The sequence below is a fragment of the Gekko japonicus genome, unplaced genomic scaffold, assembly GCF_001447785.1.
Source record: "Gekko japonicus isolate JY-2015 unplaced genomic scaffold, Gekko_japonicus_V1.1 scaffold624, whole genome shotgun sequence".
In the NCBI taxonomy this organism is placed as follows: Eukaryota; Metazoa; Chordata; class Lepidosauria; order Squamata; family Gekkonidae; genus Gekko; species Gekko japonicus.
In genome coordinates this window covers 562,926-585,507 of record NW_015164200.1, presented here as the reverse complement: position 1 = coordinate 585,507, position 22,582 = coordinate 562,926, and the positions used below count along the sequence as shown (strand labels likewise).

Here is a 22,582-nt window from a genome sequence, read left to right as displayed (position 1 = left end):
ATTTTTAAAGCATTCTATGAAGGTCTGGGGAAAAGGGAGCTCAAGAGGACCAGAGGCAACTCATTTTCCTGGCAGTGCAATAAGGGTCAATTTTGCAACCTGGGGTGTTGCTGCTTGTCAAGCGATTAAGACGGTTGCCATTTTAGGCATATGGATAGAACACCACTGATCAGGGCCCCCCCCTTTTGTGGCGTAAGGCCCAGGTCTTGGGCAAGTTGTGCCTTTCCCAGGGCGAAGTTTGGGACTTACTCTCCTCGGTCAGTGCCGCTTCCCTGCAGCTGCCCTGGGCTATGGGTTCCCTTGCCATGTGGTAGTTTCAGTGGGACCTTGTTCAGATCAGGACTTTTGCCAATCACTGCACTCCAGTTTGGGGGTGGCGCTGTGGATCAGTGAGCTAGTGGCGAGCTTTCGCCTAATGTTTGAAAATGGAATTACGAAGTTTAAAGTTATTAACGAGGTTTTGCTTTCAGGTGCTGCTGGCTGTGGGACAAGATGAAGAGTCAATGTCTGTGGCCACAGCCTGGTCTTTTCGGCCACCCACCAGGCCGAGCAGAGATGGCCCAGAGTGCGGACAGTCTGGTTGGCAAGGCCTTTGGGTGACAAGCTGAGGCTGTCGTTGCAATGATAAGAGCAAGGTGGCCTGGAGTGCAGATGATCTGGTCGGCTATTCTGCTTCGCCATGAATGACAGAGACATGGTGCTACGTGTGGAGACTGACCTTGTGATGATAAGAGCAAGGTGGCCTGGAGTACAGATAGTCTGGTTGGCTATACTGCTTCGCCGTGAGCGACATAGACATGGTGCTACGACTGGAGACTGACCTTGCGATGATAAGAGCAAGGTGAGCTGGAGTACAGATAGTCTGGTCGGCTATTCTGCCTTACCATGAAGGGCAAGGCCCTGGTATTACATGTGGAGGCTGACCTTGTGATGATAAGAGCAAGGTGGCCCAGAGTGCAGATACTCTGGTTGGCTATTCTGACTCGCCATGAAGGGCACGGCCCTGGTGTTTCAAGTGGATGCCGACCTTGCAATGGAACAGCAAGGTGTGCGAGGAACGGCGTGGGCCGCCTCCTGATATATTACTGGTGCACCTTGGGGGCAATGATCTCGCCCCACTAGGCGTAAAGCCACCCACCAGTTGAAGAAGGTCATGGAGGGTGGTGGAGTTCCAGGACCCATATAGGGCTGACAGGGTGCACCTATCAAACAAGGACAATGGGTTAATTATACTGGATTTGCGGCAAGGTATTAGGTCAACCATTTTTCCCCATTAGGGAACAGGGGGTTATCAGGAACTGCCTTTGGATTTCTAAGGTCCAGGGTGGGGAATGGTGATCACCTCCTCTGGGAACCTCTTAGGGTATGCTTTTTTCTGCAATTTGGAAGGCTTCAGGGGTAGGCGCTCCTAGGTGGTGACCAGTTTGCTGGGCTGCTGGTCGCGAGCCAGACCGATGGCTCAAGACCGGAGCTGGGTGACCTGCCCGAGAAAAGGGCAAGGAGGCTGGTCAGGGGAGTGACACCTGCCTTGCCTGTTCCATGCTTGCTTAGCTGGTCCCTGGCTACAATGTTATGTTAAATAGTTAATAAAGTGGCCCTTGTTTACTTCCAAACTGTTGTCTGTCTTGTTATTCCGCCTGGGGGGCAACAAAGCTCCCGATGACCCGGCAACGCCGCTGGTCACTGGGGGCTGATTTGCTGCTCCGAGAAAGACAGGCAGTAACAGAGCTTGACTCCTGGAGTCAGGACCTAGGCAGGGGGCGGAGCCGGCTTGAGTAAATGACCGGGCTTTGGTCCCGCCATTTGGAAGTAAACAAGGGCCACCCTCCCACCCTGTTCTTAGTGTAGGCTGTTGCTGGTTGCGTATTGGAGCCAGGTAGGAATCTTTCACTTCTACCCAGTATTGGCTTAATGGGTGAAGGTGTTTTTGCCTATCTTGCACTGAAAACAGTGGATTGGATAGTTGGTTGTGGTGATCGACACATAAATAGGTTGGTCACTTGGCAGGTTGGTGCGGGCAAGAAACCGGAACCAGTGAGCACCTTATGGCATTTTTCCCCATTAGGGTAAAGGGGGGTCATCAGGAACTGCCTTTGGATTTCCAAGGTCCAGGGTGGGGAACGGTGATCACCTTCTCTGGGAACCTCTTAGGGTATGCTCGTCTCTGCAAGTTGGAAGGCTTCAGGGGTAGGCGCTCCTAGGTGGCAACCAGTTTGCTGGGCTGCCGGTCGCGAGCCAGACCGATAGCTCAAGACCGGAGCTGGGTGACCCGCCCAAGAAAAGGGCAAGGAGGCTGGTTAGGGGAGCGACAACTGCCTTGCCTGTTCCGTGCTCGCTTAGCTGGTCCCTTGCTGCAATGTTATGTTAAATAGTTAATAAAGTGGCCCTTGTTTACTTCCAAACTATTGTCTGTCTCGTTATTCCACCGGGGGGGGGGGATAAAATGTTGTCTTAAAAATGAAGAAATTTATAGTGGTAGAAAGTTCTGTGGACTAGAGCCCACCTTATGAAGCTGATAAAGTGGGCTCTAGTCCATAAAAGCTTAAGCTGTCTGCAGAAATGATGCTATGTGATCTATTAATTGTAACTATGGTCACCTGATGCAGATCAGTAAATTTAGGATTCCAGGGGGCACATGCCCCCTTATGTACCCCACGGAGACTATGAGCAGCAAGAAATGTCTTTTGAGCTGCCACAGGACCCTCCCCTCATTTTGCCACAAAAGACTAATGCCGCTATCCCTTTGAAATTTGTTAGCAAGGATGGTTTCTTTTAAGAAGGTTCCCCCCTCCCAATTTTCATATTTTGAGTTAATTTTACATGTTTTTCACTACTGGTTGTTAGTGGCCTTAGGGGATGATTGGTGAGATGACCATTATTCAGTTAACAAATATCTACTTGCGTGGTCGTCCGCCTGCAATCAGGAACACAGAAATCAAAGAAGATTGGGAAAGGGTTCACTCTGTTGCAGAAATGTATTGCGTGAAAACATGCCATGTGCAGGAGGTCTATCAATTAGGACTAGTTATTTTTCTCTGATCAGGAAGAACACATTATTTTTCTCCCTCTCTCTTTTGTAGCTAGGATTCTTTGAAATATATATCTTCTCTATAACTTCATTATAAGAAAATACTATCTCCAAATTACTTTTCTTTTCCTCCCTGGGATGGTTAGCTATTGACTCAAATTGTCTGTGTTGAGTAGTTCACTCTGCTTTGATAATTAACTTTTGATCATTACTGACTTTAATGGCTCTAGTCTAATATTGTCATAGGCATCCTGCTCAATTACTTTAGCACTCATCACCTTTAATCTTTCAACAAAATGATCTCACTGAACCTCCATCAGCCTGACTACAGAGTTAATAATTTCTGTTTCTCATCTTCATGGGCTAAGTTTGATTTCTTTGAGACGTGATGTGAACTTTTGATTATTAATTTAAAGGATTTCAGACACCTTCCTTCCTTCTTTTTCCCCCTGCTAAATGAGATATTTGTGCAACCGATGCCAGTGTAGGCTCTACAAATATTTTTTTGAAATCTTAACAATTGTGCCTCGTTAGGGATTTTAAATGATAGGAAAGTATGGTAGAGCACTCAGCGTGTCATCCTAAGCAGAGTTACACTCTTCTAAGTTGGGCTTTCCCACCTGAGGATGGTAACCAGCAGGAGACTCACCTATGGGTGGGGCCCTCTCTGGTGATGCCATGACACACACTTCTGGCGTGACCCAGAAGTAACATCTTTGTGTTCAGTCAAAACAATACAGATGAACCACAGAGATTGGGGCAAATCCAACAGCATTGTCTGATGTTATGACATCCCTTCCAGCTTACACTGGAAGGGATATCATGGTGTCACCTGAGAGTCAGCTTAACAATGGCAGGTAGAGCCAGGTGGGGGGAGGTGTCACAGACAGGTAGGAGACCTGATGTCATACACCCATTCAAGTAATGGGATTAGGAGCATCTACCTCTGTTTAGGATTGCACAGTGGCCTAGGTCTCATGGCCACACAAGGCATATAACGTTGGTGAACTTGTGATCAGGCCTCTGATATGCAATTTAGTCTCAAAAATCAGAACCAAGGCCCTCATTGCTATTGAATCCCTCCCCAAAACTACTTTTTGCGGCTAAAGTATCCACCAGAGAATTTGATCATGGATTCCCAACACCACTTGTAGATTGGCTCTCACTGAGGTAGGGGGCTTAAAGGATTAAGCAAGCACAAAATTTCCTTGTTTATAAAAAAAACCTGCCATGTACTGGAAAACTGTTCAAGCCTAGACTTCTCCTTGTTAGTTTTCAATGTACTGAAATCTTTTTGTGTGTTTTCATATCTGTGCATGGGAAGGTGAGAATATCCCATAATATGAGCTGCAGCCAGAAGCCATATAGTCTAGAGACACAAGTTTACCAACCCAGTGAAAACTAGACCTGAGTATGAGCTCCCACTGTGAAGGACAGGAACGGAACTCAAACAGCCTCAAGTGCACCCTTGGGACATTAAGAGGGTTACATCATGCGTCTGCCGTTAATTTTTGAGTTGGAAAATGTACATTAAGATAATTAAAGGTAATTGGAAAACGGAAAGCAGATTGACGCAGGCAGATTTGCCACTTTATTTTATAATATCCCTCTGATTTTATTTGCACAGTTATGTCCCAGTAATATGCCATAGATATGATTGAAACATCACAGGTATCCATGCCTTAACGAGAAGCCATTGTGTTGGTGTGGTTAAAAGCTTCAGTCTAGGACCCAAGAGACTCAAGTTCCAATCCCCATTCAGCCATTAAGCTTACTGGGTAACCTTAGGCCAATGATTCTCTCTCAGCCTTGCCTACCTTACAGGGTAATTATAAGGAGAAACAGTTAAGCTGTGAGCTATCCTGAGCTCCTTGGAGAAAGGGTGGAATAAAAACATGACAGATTTGCTACTGTTTTAAGACATCTTTACCCAGTAGAGGGTATGTATGTATGTGCATCTCCGTCAGGGGTCATTTCGTAGAAAAAGAGCTAGGGGGACTCATTAGCATAACTCATTAGCATATGCCACACCCCCTGACATCACCGGAAGTGTGTCCTCCCCACAGCCGGCGGCGACCTCCAGCGGGCACCAGCAGGGAGCTCCAGGCCCCGCCCTCCCGCACCTCACCCGGGGGGATGGCGTTCCCCCGCGTCCCCCCCCCAATGACTGCTGATCTCCGTGTGTATTCCAACACAAAAGTCTATTTCAACTTTCCTTTCACCTTTTGGTTAAATGTATTTGTTTATTTCATTAGATTTCTTGACCGCCCTGCCCTGCTTACATAGGGCTCAGGGTGGTCTACAACAAAACAATTCAATACATTATAAAACCAATTGGAACCATAAAAATTTAATATTAAAAACATTCAAACATAAATATTTGAAAACATTTTAAGAACAAGATGGCATATATAGCATTCAGTTTTGGGGGAGGAGGGGGAGGGTGCTGGGTAGATGTTAAGGAACCATCCCTGGCCTCAGCCAAAGGCCTGGCAGAACATCTCTGACTTACATGCCCTGTGAAACTTTAACAGGCCAGACAGGGCATGGATGTCATTTGGCAGAGAGTTCCACCAGGCTGGGGCCAGAGCCAGCCAGATATCTTTGGGGCTAGGAACCACCAGAAGTTTCTTATCTGCTGATCTTAATGCCCTTCGGGGGATATATCAGGAGAGGCAGTCCTGAAGATACGTAGGTCCCTGACCAGGCAGGACATGTACTTTCAAGAGAGCAGCAAAGGTGCCCAGCAGAATCAGACCACTGGGCCATCCAGACCAGCATCCAGCTTCACCAAGTGGCCAACAAATGGCTTTTGAAGGGTCAACAAGCAGGGCACATTGGCCAAGTTGCCTTTGTTGCCACCTCCCAGCACTGCTATTCAGAGTTTTATTGCCTCTGGACTATTTACTTACTTGCTTACTTACTTCATACCTTGCCTTTCTCCCCAATGAGCACCTAAAGCAGCTCACACACCTTTACTCACCATGGCTAATAACCAATGGAGGACCCATCATTCATAAATCTGCTATTCTAGCAGTCATCACTACATCCATTATCAGAACATGATACTGTGTGGGCTGATGATATCCTTGGCTGGCATCCCAGCTGGTCTCTGAAGACTACTGTGTTCTCCAGATTAGAGTCTGTCGCTCTTAACCACTACACCATGCTGGCTCTTTTGATTCTGCACTCCTCCACATGAAGCCAGCTGGGTGACCTTGGGTCAGTCACAGCTCTTTCAGAGCTCTCTCAGCCTAAAAAATAAGTCTAGTTCACCACTTTGTGGTGTATAATGCTAAGGAATTAGAATATGGGCTACCAGACAATCGTCAGATCTCCTGGCTATACTACACCCAATGCCATATGATAATTATTCATTATAATTATTACCACTGTGTTAGTGTACCATACAGGTGTACTTCCTGCTCTATCCCTTCTAAAGGGGAGGGGGTTCAGGGGCAAACAGAGGCCTTGTTGGTGGTTCCATATTCAATTATTGGCATTTGTTCTGAGGTAGCAGGTGTTGGGAGAAGATGTCTCTACTGAGTCCCTGGACAGCCACTGCCAATAAGACTAGACAATACAAGGCTAGATTGTTACGAAACAGTGGAAGGCAGCACCAACCACTGGTCTGTAAGTGAGCCTCATTCCCCCCCCCCCCACTAGTAGGTTGCTTTTTGCTTTCACAGCTATCCTGCAGCGTGGCAAAGACGTGACGCGGCGTGATCACACCGGCAATCACTAGGTGCCGCTTCCATGGCAAAAGGGAATTTTTTTTTTCTCGCCAAAGTTTGCGCATGATTGTTTGTGCGCATCCTGTGGAGACTTACAAAACAACAACAACATCCGGTTTGCAACGGGACATGGACAGGCACCGGATGCCATGGGATTCACGTGGAAACGTGATCAAACGCCCGCCCCTGCCCCGCGTTTCCTGGAAACTAGTGCCTTGTATGTGGTAGTTTTTTACTCTGCATCTTCAGCGAGAAGCCACGGGTGCACTACACCTCCCAGATGTTCCGGTGTGATCGTGCCCGGAAAATCCGCGGGACGATCGTGCCTTCAGCGCAGCAAATGCTCCGTGCGAATGGGGCCAATATGTGGCAGGATATGAGCTTTCATGAGTCACTGCTCACTTCAGATACCTTCAGAAAATGTAGTAACTATCTGAAGAAGTGAGCAGTGACTCATGAAAGCTCATACCCTGCCACATATTTCAACAATTCCATGTTCTTCAAACACTCACATCTTTAAAAAACGGTACTCACATTATAATCACAGTTACCCCCATGGAGATTATTCCATTTTGTCCTCACAACTATCTTTTAATATAACCTTAGCAGAGAGAGCGAGAGTGCATATGTGTGTGTGAGACTGGTCAAAGCCCACCCAGCAAAAGGAATCTGAACCCAGATCTCGCCAGTACAAGTCCAAAGCTTTATTCAAGACCCCATGGCAACCAATGTGGCATACCAACTTTCATGATACTAATATTAGGCTCTTCATAGCTAAAGCAACAAGAAACTGACCTCCGTGCCCTTTGAGGTACCGGGAAACTGGTACATTTGCAATGATTCTAAGTTGCTGTGGCTAGATGGGCCTCTCTAGCTCGGTGTGTTGTCTCCTGAGGGGCTGCGCCAGGAGAATCTTCTGCCTTTTGCTAATTCCCTGTGACATGAAGCTGGCAACTTTGCATTTGGGAGTCTGAGTGTCATGGTTTAGGTCAGCCTTACCCCGGGGATGGTACAAAGGCCGGTTACTGAAAGGCTGCATTTGCAGCGATGGCTCTCGTTTTCCCATTGCATAGCGCATCACAGATATTTCTGTATTCACATGAAGCCTACATTTTCCTTCCAGAAAACAAATAGCAGAGTTAGTCTAATTGGGATGACTTTTCTAGCACATTTTGCAACTGGGCACATGGCAAGCTTCCAGTCCATGGCTAAGCAGTTACCATCTAAGGTCCCTGCCACACGGCAGGGAAAAGGATGCTCGAACTGCGGCTAATGTGAGCCGCAGCAAAGTTGAGATGGCACGGCGGGATCTCACAGATCCCCCGAGCCGCGGCGCCGTCGCTCCCCGGCACAATCAGAAAGCGACGGTGGGGAGGGGAGCCTGGCGAACTGCGCATGCTCACACATGTGCAGTTCGGCCAGGAGCCAGGGATGCACCGGCGCAAGGACGCGCTGGCGATCCCACAGTCAGCGTTGCTGCGGCCCTTCGAAAAGAACCACCTCGGTAGGTGGTTCTTTTTTGGTGCGGAGCAGCACTGGAAGGGCCGGATCAGGGACGGAGATGGTACGCTTCCCAGATGTTGCGGTGGGATCGCGCCCGTTTGCTCTGCCCCCATTCTGTCCCGCTCCTGGCCCAAAAGGCCTCATATGGACAGGACCTAAGTAAATCAACACTTGTGTTGTAGTTAATCAGAGGAACCTAAGAACTACTGGATCAGACAAAGGCCCATTATCACCCACATTTTATCTAGTCAGATGCCTCTATGTTGGGAAGTGCTGTCAAGTCATAGTCAATTTATGGTGACCCCACAGTGTTTTCAAGGCAAGAGACAAACAGAAGCAGTTTGCCATTGCCTGCCTCTGTGCAGCAACTCTGGACTTCCCTGGTGGTCTCCCATCCAAATACAGACTAGGGTCAACCCTGCTTAGCTTCCAAGATCTGATGAGAGCGGGCTGGCCTGGACCATCCAGATCAGGGCTAGATACCGCTAGGAGCTCATAAAACAGGCTCAAAACTAATGGCCTTCCTTGGTTGTTTCACCAGAGCATCTAAAGTTCAGAGGTAGACTGCCTCTGTCCATGGAGGCATGTTCATTTCATGTTAAGGAGTTTAGTAGTATAGAGCCAACTTGCTGCAGTGGTTAAAATGCCAGACTAGGATCTGGGAAACCCAGGTTTGAATCCTCACTTTGCCATGAAACTTGCTAGGTAACCTTAGGCCAGTCATAATCTTGCAGCCTAACCTACCTAACAGGTAAAAATGAAGGAGAGACTGATATACCATATCCTGAGCTTTCTGGAGGAATGCCAGGATGAAAATGTAGCAAGTAATTAATATAAATATATTAGCTAGGCACTTCCCTGTGGATTCAACACGGGTCTGGTTGCCTACAGATAACTACCCTAACATACACGACAGCTGTTCACTTGGTCCCTTTCCTCCTTAGTTCATACCATATCCTGAGCTTTCTGGAGGAATGTTCACTTGGTCCCTTGCCTCCTTAGTTTTGATGTTTTGTCAGTTTTTGTTTGGTGGTGTGTCCTAACAATTAACCCTTCCTCCCTCTCTTCCACATCTTGCAGTTTCTCCAAGGACTGCAGGGAAGCATATTCTCTCCCATTTTAACCGAACAACAACCCTGTAGGGAAGGTCAAGCTGAAAGAGAATGAGTAGCCAAAGGTGAGTATCATGGTAGAGTGGGATTTGAACCCAGGTCTTTCCAGTCCCAACCACTATATCATACTGTCTCACTGAATGTCTGTTCTGATTCCTGTAGATGTATGATGCTTTTAATTCTTATTCTATTGAGTTAATTATGGATTTTAGTTGCAAGCTGCTTCGAAAACTGATGGTTTTAGAGGTGGGTTATATATATTTAAAATAAACACAATAAATAAATATAAACACAATAAATATCCCGAACGCAGATAAATTTTCTTTCTGCTGCTGCTCTGCTTACTTGGTCATTTTATATTCCAATCCTCAGTGTGTGTGTGTTTATCAAATTATATATCTGAAGGTGGTTTACACTGAATCAGACTAACAGTCCATCTAGTCCTAACTGGGAGTAGTTCTCTGCAGCACTTTCAGCTATCGGTTAAACCTCACTGTGGTGGGGGGGGGGCTAACAACTCCTTGTCATGCCATGCCAGCCCACCAGGGCCAGCCACCTCCCTCAGGGCTGCTCTGAAAGTGACCACCCATGGCATTGCCCCCGTGGAACGCCACCATCCCAGAATGCCTCCTCCTCCTCCTCCTGTTCCACAAGTTGAGTTGGCCAACCCACCAATTATGCCTGTGCGCTCTGTGGCTGTGGCTGGAGGGACTGTCAGCCTGTCTCCTTGCCTTACTCTCCCACCCATCTGTGTCCCTTTCTGTGGCTGCAGTCCTGCCAGGACGAGGGCCAAGCCCCTGTTATGTCCACCAGGTCCTTGTTGCTTTTTCAACACCCTCCTGCCCCTCCCTCCCTCCCTCCCTCCCTCCCCCACGGGTCCCCAACAGACACCAACACCTCAGATGGGCACAACGATGCAACTTTATTAAAGGGATCCAGGGACAGTGGAGTAGTCTGTGCTGTGGCTCCGCTGGTGTGTGGCCGCAGCGCTCCTGCACTGGTGGGACTCAGTGGCACAGCACTGCTAGTGCCCTGCACCAGCATAAACTGCCCTTATGCCTGCATCACTTCAAGTTACACTGGTATAGGGATCAGTTCGGTCCTTATTCCAATTTGGTTCCTCCCTTAGGATTGCTCTGTTAGATCCCTTGACTGGAGATGCCAGAGACTGAACTGGGGAGGAGATATGGTTCAGCGGCTGAGGCATGCATAAGGTCCCAGATTCAGTCTCCAGCATCTCCACTTAAAAGGATCAGGTAGGAGGTGATGTGAGTCCTCCAGCTGAGAACCTGATGAGCCCCTGAGAGTCTAAGTGGACAACACTGATCTTAAGAACATAAGAGAAGCCAATGCTGGATTAGGCCAAAGGCCCATCCAGTCCAACATTCTGTCACACAGTGGCCAAAAATACCAGGTGCCATCAGGAGGTCTAGCAGTGGGGCCAGGACACTAGAAGCCCTCCCAAAGTTGCGCCCCCCTCAAGAATACAGTGCATCCCTTGCCCCAGACTGAGAACATAAGAATATAAGAGACGCCAATGTTGGATCAGGCCAAAGGCCCACAGTCCAACACTCTGTGTCACACAGTGGCCAGAAATACCAGTGCCATCAGGAGGTCCACCAGTGGGGCCAGGACATTAGAAGCCCTCCCCACTGTTGACCCCCCCCCAAGCACCAAGAAGACAGAGCATCACTTGCCCCAGAGCCCCTAGCTATACCTTGTGGCTAATAGCCACTGATGGACCTCTGCTCCATATGCTTATCTAATTCCCTTTTGAAGCCGTCCATGCTTGTAGCACCCACCACTTCCTGTGGCAGTGAATTCCATGTGTTAATCACTCTTTGGGTGAAGAAGTACTTCCTTTTATCCGTTCTAACCCGACCGCTCTGCAGTTTCATGGAGTGCCCACGAGTTCTTGTATTGTGAGAAAGGGAGAAAAGTACCTCTTTCTTTACCTGCTCTTTCCCATGCATAATCTTATAAACCTCGATCATGTCACCCCTCAGTCGTCTTTTCTCCAAGCTAAAGAGCCCTAAGCGCTTTAACCTTTCCTCATAGGGAAAGTGTTCCAACCCTTTTATCATTCGAGTTGCCCTTTTCTGCACTTTTTCCAAAGCTATAATATCCTTTTTAAGGTGTGGTGCCCAGAACTGCACACAGTATTCCAAATGAGGTCTCACCATTGATTTATATAGGGGCATTATTATATTGGCTGATCTGTTTTCAATACCCTTCCTAATAATCCCCAGCATAGCATTGGCCTTCTTTATTGCAGTCACACACTGTCTCGACATTTTCAGTGAGTTATCCACTACAACTCCAAGATCTCTCTCTTGCTCAGTCTCTGCCAGTTCAGACCCCATCAATGTGTATTTATATTTAGGATTTTTGGCTCCAATGTGCATCACCTTGCACTTGGCCACATTGAACCCCATTTGCCATGTTGACGCCCACTCGCCCATCCTTGACAGATCCCCTTGGAGTGCCTCACAATCCTCACTGGTTTTCACCACCCTGAACAACTTTGTATCATCCGCAAATTTAGCCACTTCACTGCTTACTCCCATCTCCAAATCATTAATGAACAAGTTAAAAAGCAGTGGACCAAGTACTGATCCCTGTGGTACCCCACTGCTTACCACCCTCCACTGAGAAAATTGCCCACCTACACTCACTCTCTGTTTTCTATGAACTAGCCAGTTTTTGATCCATAAAAGGACTTGTCCTTCTATCCCATGATTTTTGAGCTTACTTAGGAGCCTTTGATGAGGAACTTTATCAAAAGCTTTCTGGAAGTCAAGGTAAACAATATCTATTGGATCCCCCTTGTCCACATGTTTGTTCACCCCCTCAAAGAACATTAACAGGTTAGTGAGACAAGATCTTCCCTTACAGAACCCATGTTGAGTCTGCCTCAATAGGTTTTGTTCATCTATGTGCCTACTAATTCTTTCCTTAATAATGGTTTCCACCAATTTACCCGGTATCGACGTCAGACTGACTGGCCTGTAATTTCCCGGATCTCCTCTGGAACCCTTTTTAAAGATGGGAGTGACATTTGCTACCTTCCAATCCTCAGGAATGGAGGCAGATTTTAAGGAAAGATTACATATCTTTGTCAGGAGATCTACAAGTTCACATTTGAGTTCTTTCAGAACTCTTGGATGTATGCCATCTGGGCCTGGTGATTTATCAGTTTTTAAGTTGTCTATCAGTTTTAGGACCTCCTCTCTCGTCACCTCAATCTGACTCAGGTCTTTCAACACCCCTCCCGAACTCAGCGGTTCTGGAGTGGGCAAGCACCTCTCATCTTCCACAGTGAGGACAGAGGCAAAAAATGCATTTAGCTTCTCAGCCATTTCCTATCTATACCTTGTGGCTAATAGCCATTGATGGACCTCTGCTCAGATGGACCTTAATGATCTTAGATCTTAATGATCTAAGGTCTGATGGACCTTAATGGACCAAAGGACTGATTCAGTATAAGGCAGCTGCATGCGTTCCTGTGTACACAGCACACAAAGTACAACACAGCCACTGAGTGATAGCACATCCTCTACATCGCTCCTATGGGAAAATATGGTGTGCTATTTAAGATGCTAAAACAACACGTTTGAAGATAAATTTGGATGCTTTCGCCTCACACACCATCTTTCATTTTCAGATAAGGAAGGCATCCAAAGCCATGTAGGATCATTAGTATCACTCTAAGCTTCTCATGTCCTCATTTCCTCTCTAGTGCAAGGTTTCAAAGACTGACATTCAGAGATCTTTTATTTTCTAGGGTTTTTCATCCCCAAGCAAAGCAGCATCCATGTTGGAAATCATCTGTGGGTTTAAGCATGAACCTTTCTCGATAAGGAACAGATAAGTCATTCTGACTTCAACAAGAAGCCTCGATGCAAGGTGACATCCCAGAGGCGGGAGGGAGAGAATCTTCACATTTGCACTTTCCCCAACTGGCTCCGGTTTGTGTTCCCATTATTATTGTGTCGAAGAGAGCCCACATGGGTTAAAATTCCTTTTGCCTCACTGAGAGACGTATCAGAAAGGCCTGCTCCTGCCCTCTCTTTGCTTGCAGCTGTTGCCCTTAGATTCTCCTTTATGATGAAGGTCTTCTTTATCTTGGTCCTCGGGGAATCTGTAGCAGACCCTCATCTCTCTCTTTCTCTCAATCAATGAATAACTCTCCAGTGAAGAAAGGGCAAAGGCAAAGGATAACAGCAGCAACGGTGCTGAGAGAGAGAGAAAAGGGGGGAGAGAGAGAGGGAGAGAGAGGGACGCAAGGCTTCGCTGCCGTTATTGAGCAAGGCTCAACTGTAGACTTTGTATGCAGAACTGAGGAGTTTAAAAGCAATTAAACATATTACAATCCATTATAAGGAGACACGAGGGCAGTAAATGCAGTTCTGCTGATTGTCTGTGCTTCTCCTGAGTTTCTCCCGTTTTCTTGTCTCTTTCACCTACAGGATTTTCTTCGAAGTAAATATACATTTACCAAGGGCAAAGAATCTCCTGTGCACAATGACCAGAATTCAGCTATAATCTGTTAATTGTAGGATTGTCAGTTTTATCAGTTTAATGGATATACACTGATCAACGTAACTCTTAATTTAATTCATTGTTGGCAGAAGGGGCAATTTGAAACAGTGAGGGCAAATTTTAACCAGTAAAGGTTCAGGGGTGAGGTCAGATGTATTAATCTGTGAGGTTATTTTTTTTCCTGGCCTTTCAATGGGATAGGGAACAAAAAAGGGGAAATATTTTAAAATGGCCATTCCTTATAACAATATATTTTGTCTCCTTTCTCTGTGTTGGTTATCTCTTATCCAAGCTGCTAGATCTTATTCCATCCTTGTTTTTGCTAATTACTAGAGCTGTCACCCAACTGTTGCTTAAAAAGACATTTCAAGGTAAATTTAGAGGTTCTTAGCTGGGCAAAACATCTGAGGAATTTGAAGAAGAGCTTTGATAAAACAGGCAAAAAAATCCTCAGGAGAATCCTATGCATCGCATCACTATTAGTGGCCAAATGTAATTATTTGCTTCACATGATTAATGGAAAAGACTCAAAACCCTCATTCACCCATATTTTTCTTTGAAAAATACTTTAAACAGCAGCTCTTTATTTTTTACGGCGACATCATTCTGCCAGGACTACAATGAAACTCAAAGGCAGATAAACAGTTTACATTCAAATACTTTATCAAAGTTATTTGTAGCTGGGCTCATCCTAATCCATCTGATTTTTCTATAACTTTGACAAGATGACCTTGGTCCCTGTGTGTGTGCGTGCAGTATTGATGCCATTACTGAGAAACAGCTCCTCAGCTTTTCTGCTGATAACAAAATAAATAGAAACTGTGGGGTTTTCTCACAGAGGTAAACAAGTTGTTCAGAGTCCAGCTTTAAAATGGAGGGAAAAGAGGGTCTGTTGTCAAACGAAGTTTGGGTGCCGTATCTGTTTACAACAGCCCTGCCCTAGTGTCTGAATTAGCACATTTTTAAAGGAAGGTATCTAAAAAAGAGACAGGCTATTCTAGTTTAAAGATGGATATAAGTGCTCCGCACTTTCATAATCTGCTGTAAGGATGCAAAATCCAGCCTAAGGCTTTAGAGCCTCTGAGCAATTAAGCAATTCGTTTTGCCTGCAATTATCAAATACAAACATGGCATAGAAAGAAATGCTCAATAAAATATTACAGCTAGATTGAGAACAAGGATTAAATGGGAGGTGGCTATGTAGCGCAAGGTTATCTGAGATCCACACATGTAAACATTAAATCATTTAAGTAAAAGGGGGAAGGAAGAAAGAGAGAGAGAAAGATAAAAATCCATTTCAACAAATTGTTCTGCCAAAAAAGGGTTTAAATACATAAAGTAAGAAAATGAGTCAAGTGACTGGTATCGCAGTTGCTGCGATCCAAAATACACAACATTCCAGCAATGTGCTTTAAATTAAGGAAACACATTTTAAAGGGTAAGAGGGATACTCCTCAGGCAAAATGCAGAACAAAGAAGAAGGGGCTGGAGAAAATTAATAAACAAGTACTTAAAAATACAAGATCCTGCTACAGTTCACTAGTGTACTGAGTTCAAAGCTAATTGGGACTGATCAAAATTGCTTACAAGAACCAGAGTGTTAGCTTATTTTAATCTCAGCTCGGTACATTACAAAGTCCACATGGTGAACTTGGCCTCCGCAAAGCTTTGGGTTAGACATGTGCTTGGAAGTCTGTGCTGGGAACTTAATTCCAAGACATGTAAGGGCCCAATTTGGATTGGAAGCATGGCATATGTAGCCTTCCTCCCCATGCTGTTGTTTTTCTGACCTGAAACAACCTTCTACTACTGTATTTGCCCAGTTGGGGAATTTTACATGTGTTGATGGCTGCATTTAAGTTTGTCCAATCGTTAGGGCTGCCAAGTCCCCCCGGGGGGCGGGGAAACTCCCGCCCCAGAGGCCCGTTCCCCACCGCCGGCGGATCGGGCCCCGGGGGGAACCCCACCCCAGCGTGCGCATCACCAGGAAGTGACGTTATGACGCCGGGCACCCTGGGGGCAGGGCCACGACCATCCGAGGGGAAACTCTATGGTTTTTCCTCGGATGGTCATGGCCCCGTCCCCAGCATGCCCAGCGTCATAACGTCACTTCCTGGTGACGTGCGTGCGGCGTGCGTGCGGATCCACCTGGGAGTCCCCCGCTGCTGAGGTAAGTTACACTTGGCAACCCTACCAATGGTGCAAATAATGGTTCCTGGGGCCATTTCAGGTCTGCAAAACAGCACCGGGGGGGGACTTAAGTCCCCTGCACACATCAAGTTCCTGACCCAAACTGGGCCCCACCATGGAACTCCATGAACACATCTGTTGACAGTACGTGTCTATCATTTGGACTTTATAACATGTAAATAACTCCCATGAGTGGAATTTTTTCTTTCATTTTTAAAAAAAGATACAATAAAGCCATCAAGGGCCAACCCTTGCTCTTTGACCCAGAAAAAGAGATCATGTGTAGATGATGGGATGTGCATCTGGATGCATATCTGTATCGCAATGCTCACTTGGGCCTCATGGGATCTATCTCACATCCAGCCTCATGGGATCATATATATTCATCTTTTGATACAAACAGCGATGTGCATACACATCCAGTACCACTAGTTGCCTCTGTGACTGGAAGCACATTAAGCACACATCATGGCTAATACCATCAGTATTAGTATCCAGGCTAAAATATGAAGCAAAGCCATAGTTTACTAACGCACAGGGTCAACTTTGCATCTATGATTCGACCATGGAAACATCATTGCAATGCAAATGATGCATTCCCCTGGTAGCCATGCAGCTGGACAACCACAACATTTTAAAATGTACACACTGCTTAAGCTCAGTTTAATGATGCCGCTTAATAAAACATCAAGTAGATGTTTACCTGCTGTTAAGAATTTGTGCCTTGTAGGCTGGCCAGCCTGCATTTTTTAAATCAGGGAAATGGGACCATATTGGTGGAAAACTTCAAACAATTTGACAACACTTTTAATAAAGCCAGCAACAGAACTTTCTTTGCTTTAAGAAAAGCATTTGATACTGATTATGCAGTTCGTACTGAGAGAGAAACACACGGTCCATTTCATTAGATCTTTTTGTGGACAGAGAGCACAGCATCAATAGCAGCTCCTCAATTATAAATGAAAACTGATTCCAGAGATAGCCCCTCATTTTCTGTCTTCCTTTGCACCCAAAGGAAGGGCCAAAATTGACTAGGACTGGGGTATGGGTGGGGATGTTCCTGTGACATTGTAGCTCAATACCCCATTCTCCATGTTCTTTAGAGACTTCTGAAACAACTGGTTCAGTGAAATATGGACAAAAAGGAAGCCATAAGAGAACTACACTCAAGTCATGCCTCAGCAACCCAACCTACTAGCTTTGGTAAGAACTACAGAAAAAGGTTTGGAAAGAAGGAACACGGGAGTTAGGAAGGACACCATCAGGGGTCATTTCCTGTAGGAGCGCGCAGGAGCAGAGCTCCGGCAATAAAGAGCCCGGGGGTGGGCACATGAAACAAGCCCCACCCCCTGCTCCCAGCAGCCCTCAGTCAGAGCAAGAAGCAGCCAGGTAAGTTGCAGAGCTGCCCCCGGTCCAAAACAATCCAGTGGAACCTTTAAGACCAAGTTTTATTCAGGTACAAGCTCTCCCTCCTCTGCGAGGACAGATCTGCATGTTCACCCCCCCCCAATAGCTAGCAATCCAAAACAGTCCAGTGGAGCCTGAGTGGTGGGTGTTGCCTTCTGACACACTTCCGGTGATGTCAGGGGGTGTGGCATATGCAAATAAGTTATGCAAATAAGTTATGCTAATGAGCTCCTGCACCTCTTTTTCTACGAAATGACCCCTGGACACCATGAAACAAAACACTTGGAGTACTTTCAGTGGGATAAAATTGGGGCACCTGGAATGAAGGAGGAATCATAATCTCATCCCAAAGTACAGAGAGATTAGAATGATTACTCCCACATCTGAAATGTCATTATAAGTACTGGACAGGCAAGAATGGAGAAATTAGAAAAACTGTAGAAATTAGAAAAGCTACAGGATACATGGGACTGACCTTGAAGACAATCTATAAGCTTTAATTGGTGCATAGGGCGTCTGGGAGCAATCCTAAGCAGGTGTACTCACAACTAAGTCCAGCTTTATTCAACAGGGCTTACTTCCAGGAAAGTGTTCTTATGATTGCTGCCGTCCACCTCCTGGAAGGTGCTGAGTGGCTGCACATATTATACTAGTTATGAAACATCCTCATCATTTTCTGGTTTCTTGCAAGCCCTTTACAACCTGGGACCCATATACATGAAAGGTCCCATGTACTAGTTTAGATCCTTTCAGTGGTACCCCCCCATCCGTCAGGATCATATCACCGCGGCAAAGTCCCATGCCTTCTTGATCACAGGAGTGGTTGAGTGGAGTGTCGAAAGAGATGCGGAAGAACCAAAAGATCTCTTTCACAAGTCCTTTTTAGACTGATTATATTTTAAGATTCCATCTGTGGGTACTAACAATTTTTATTGGACATTTTATGGACTTCTTAGTTTATGATTTTTAATCACTTTATGTTTTTAGATGGTTGTATTTGTATTGGTTTTATTAGGTAAACCACCAGCAGGATAAAACAAGGCACAAATTTGTTAAAATAAATAAATACTTATAAAAACTAGCAGCTGAGAGAGAACAATGAGATGTCAAAAATATTACCTGTTCACTATCATCTTCATCACTGCTGAGTTTCAAATCATCTTCAAGCATTCTTTAAAAAGAAAAAGAGAGAATGAAGAGTTACATGAAACGAATCCATTTTGGGGCTAATTTGGCCCCCTGGTCAATGACTTCTTGTGTTTGACAGCAGACCTGGTACCTGTAAAAAGGATAATTTCACTGGGCACACTGTACTGACTTACAAAATTAATTGATACACAACCATATTGTATCTCACTGAATGGGGTAGGGAGAGATGACCTGCTGAGAATCTGATTACTATATTTGTCTACCACCAACTCAAACACAGAATATTAATATATGAGGTAATGCTACAGGTCCATGAGGCTACAACTCTCACATGATAACAGCAACAGTCCAACAATGAATGCCACAAATAACCCATCAAAGGCACTTACCACCAGAACACAGAGTCTTATCACCAAATAGCTGTTAGTTCAGGATTGTTCAAGATAATTCTTAACTTTTATATTTTTTGGGGTGGTGGGGGGGGGAGAAACTTACACTCATAATGCTTCACTTCCAGATGATACAGCTAGGTTCTTCTTGTTGCCTAATACAGAATCAGATAACTCCTTTTGTTCAGGTTAATTTAGCTCAGAATTTGATTCATTTAGCTCAGACTTTTCTGTTCTGTTTGGCATTGACCCTCCATAGCCTCAGACAGAGAAGGGTTTCTCCCAGTACCTGTTACCAATGCTCTTTCTAAGCTGTGGAGTCTTGTGAGCAAAAATTCTACTTTGTGAGCTACTAGCATTAAAGTTGTGAGTGAGCAATTTGGCTACTGCATAAATTAGTTTGCTCTGGAGCCATCCTGCCTGAGCTAAGACAAAAATGTGTGAGCTGGAGGCTAAAAAAACTGTGCGCTAGCTCACACTAACTCAGCTTAGAGGGAACACTGCGCTGCTACCTGTGATCCTTTGCCTGGAGATTTCAGGGACTAAACCAGGGTCCTTTTGAGTGCCAAACACATGCTCTGTCGCTTACTATGGGTCTTCCCTTTGATACAATTTGCTCACAGTAATACCACAAGAAGACTGATGAACCACATTCTCATTAAAAGTTGTCATGATCGATTAAGAGTGGGAAAGTGTAGCCAAGAAGTGCATCAGGATACCTAAAGAGGACGTGCCACTTTCAATACATTATGGCAAACTGAAAGCCATACCAATCCACTTTGGCGCAGTCTTTCATGGGGTACAGTTTATTTAATCAAATACATGAAATGGCTTGGAAATTGGAAGTTAAATATTTTTAGGGAAAATGGTGAAAAAGAATAGCCAGTTTCAGACAGTGTGTCTGAGAAATATCAACAATTGCCACTATACAATCGTCTTGCAGTCAAGAAGCTAGATACAAAGGTACTAATGAATTCATCATCCAAATGGTCATTGCTTGGGTATGTCCACTCCTACCGTTTGCTAGAAGACAGAGTGCTCTTACTTTAAACCAGTTAGACCAATTCATACTAGAAGAAGAAGAGTTGGTTTTATACCTCATCCTTCACTACCAAAAGGAGTCTTGGAACAGCTGACAATCCCCTTCTTTTCCTCTCCCCACAATAGACACCCTGTGAGGTAAGTGGGGCTGAGAGAGTTCTGAGAAAACTGTGACTGACCCAAGGTCACCCAACTGGCTTCATGTGGAGGAGTGGGGAATCAAACCCAGTACTCCAGATTAGAGTCCGCTGCACTTAACCACCAAACCAAACTGGCTCTCAATTAACACCAATTAGAAATAGCATGGGACAATGAGGGAACCACTTCACAGTAGTTTGTTCTCCCAGCACTGTAGTAACACATCTGCTTTAGTTGTCCCTCCTCTGGGGACTCATGGGAAGGAACAACTATAATTCTCTCAAGCTATACAATTCCTCTCCACAGACATTGCTAGGAAGGTCTGGGACAAGAAACAGTTTGTCCATGATATCTGTGACTTGGACTTAGTGTTCAAGTTGCAGAGCTGGAATGAACAATGAAATGAACAGTGGTATCAGAAACTGAACTCAGAGAGATATGATAGAGATATGGTAGAGATTGTGAACCACCACAGTTCTGGCCACGGGGAGAAATGGTAGGGAGTCTATATACAATAGCCAAGGAAAGGCCCTTGCACATATAATCAGAGTGGGTCAGCTGATACTTCCTGACTCCTATCCACGCCAGGCTTCTAGGTTTCAGCAAGACCTGCAGTCCACAGACACATCTTCAGCTTGTACCATCTTTGCAATATTCTACCTTTCACTGTCAATAGCTGGGTCAGCAAATGCGTTTTGTATTGAGAAAACCATTAATAACATTTAAGGAGAGAGCAAAATTTGTTAATGAGCTCTAACTCAGCAACTTCACGATCTAGCCTCCTCTCCGTTTTTTTTTTTCCTATTTGAGTATGAAGATGCCTAAGGCCAGGCATAGAATGAAAAGTGCCACTGTTTCTGAAAGGTGCCAAATTTATATTCATTTTTTAAAATTATACTCATTCTCAGTACACACACACACACACACACAGTGAACACACATAACTAATGGGTGTTCTAACCCCCCATTTTACATCTCCCTTCTTACTTTTAAGAAGTGCAAGAAAGATAGTTAACTGGTTTGTAAGTCATCTGTCTTTTACTGACCTCTGCTGTTGGGCAGCTCAGCTGTTACAAAATATCTAGACCTGAAACTACTGATCATTAACCTCTTAATCAATGACAGATGCCTCTGTCAGGCGAAAACCCGTAAATGCGTGACTGAGATCAGAGATCTTTTTTTCTCCTAAAACAAGAAACCTTCAGCAAATATTAATCTTTAACAGTTTGGATTCCGGTGACAAATGGGAGCTGGGCTACTTGTTTATCTAACTGCCATCTTTACTTCCACTGAGGCATTCGTTGCCTCTGATCATCACGACACCAGATTGCCTGAACCTCTATTTGCCCTTGCTTTTCATCGGTGTGGTACATCACATTCTTCTCAAAGGGCAAGAGCCTTTAAGATTTAGTTACAAAAATAGCACCCCAACCATCAGGCGGATGGCTAACATTAGCTTGATCCTAAACCCTCCCTTTAAAACTTAAATCTCTTTTCAATATGTAAAACCTAGACAGGAAAGCTTTAAACAACAGAGTTCTGAGATATATTTTTTAAAAAAAGGAATATAAAGATCTATGGGAGAAAAATGATTGGTTTTGTTTTTAATTGAGGCCGAAGGATTTTCTTTCTCCCTGTTCAACCCACCCTGTTTTATTCTCTTATATGTTAAACATCCATACTTGACACACTCTGGTAGAAATAAACAGAGAGGATGAAGGAAAGTGGAGATCAGACAAATGGAAAGAACAAAGAGCGATGGCTAAACCAAACACAGGGACTGACATTAAGCACAGTCCTCTCAAGGAACTGATTAATAACTGGAGAAAATGCTCTGCAGTGAGCAAAGGACAAGTTTATTAAGTACTAAAAAAAATCACATGAAAATAAAAGATGATGAGCAAGAAGAAGAATCGCTGGAGCTGTTTTCTGACAAACTAAGTGCTCAGGGTTTATAGCGCTCTTTCAACAGAGACGTTTATAAGACAAAGAGGGGAAATGGATCTGGGACTTTCTTGTGGCTTATCAATCAAAGGATATTATTCTCTCTTTTTTTCTGTAGCCACCGCTGTTTAATGAAGGGTGCACTGTGTCCTTTGGCCTGTCAATTCATAGGTTAAACAGCCACAGAACCCTACCAAAGGACTGTGGAGGCAGGTGGAATTCTTAAAAGGAAACTGAATAAGAAATGTCTAGGTCAGCCATGCCTATGTAGAAGACTGAACTATTTGTCCATGACCCAAGATGCTGAAGGGGTGGGGTGATCTTCTGTCACCCTTTCACACCAGGATTAATCTTAAACAGGGTTTGTAGAACTCTGGGCTAGGGCTATGTCAATCCTGGAAAGAG

The 22,582-nt window shown here is 45.0% G+C and overlaps 1 protein-coding gene across 1 annotated transcript in view; it reads right to left on the bottom strand.

Moving 5' to 3' along the window:
* The window catches only part of AFF2 (AF4/FMR2 family member 2), a 447,631-nt gene that overhangs the window by 111,336 nt on the left and 313,713 nt on the right, over positions 1-22,582 (bottom strand). The window contains exon 7 of the mRNA XM_015408375.1: positions 18,586-18,687. Coding sequence (XP_015263861.1) covers positions 18,586-18,687 — 102 coding nt within the window. The remainder of the gene's footprint in view (positions 1-18,585; positions 18,688-22,582) is intronic.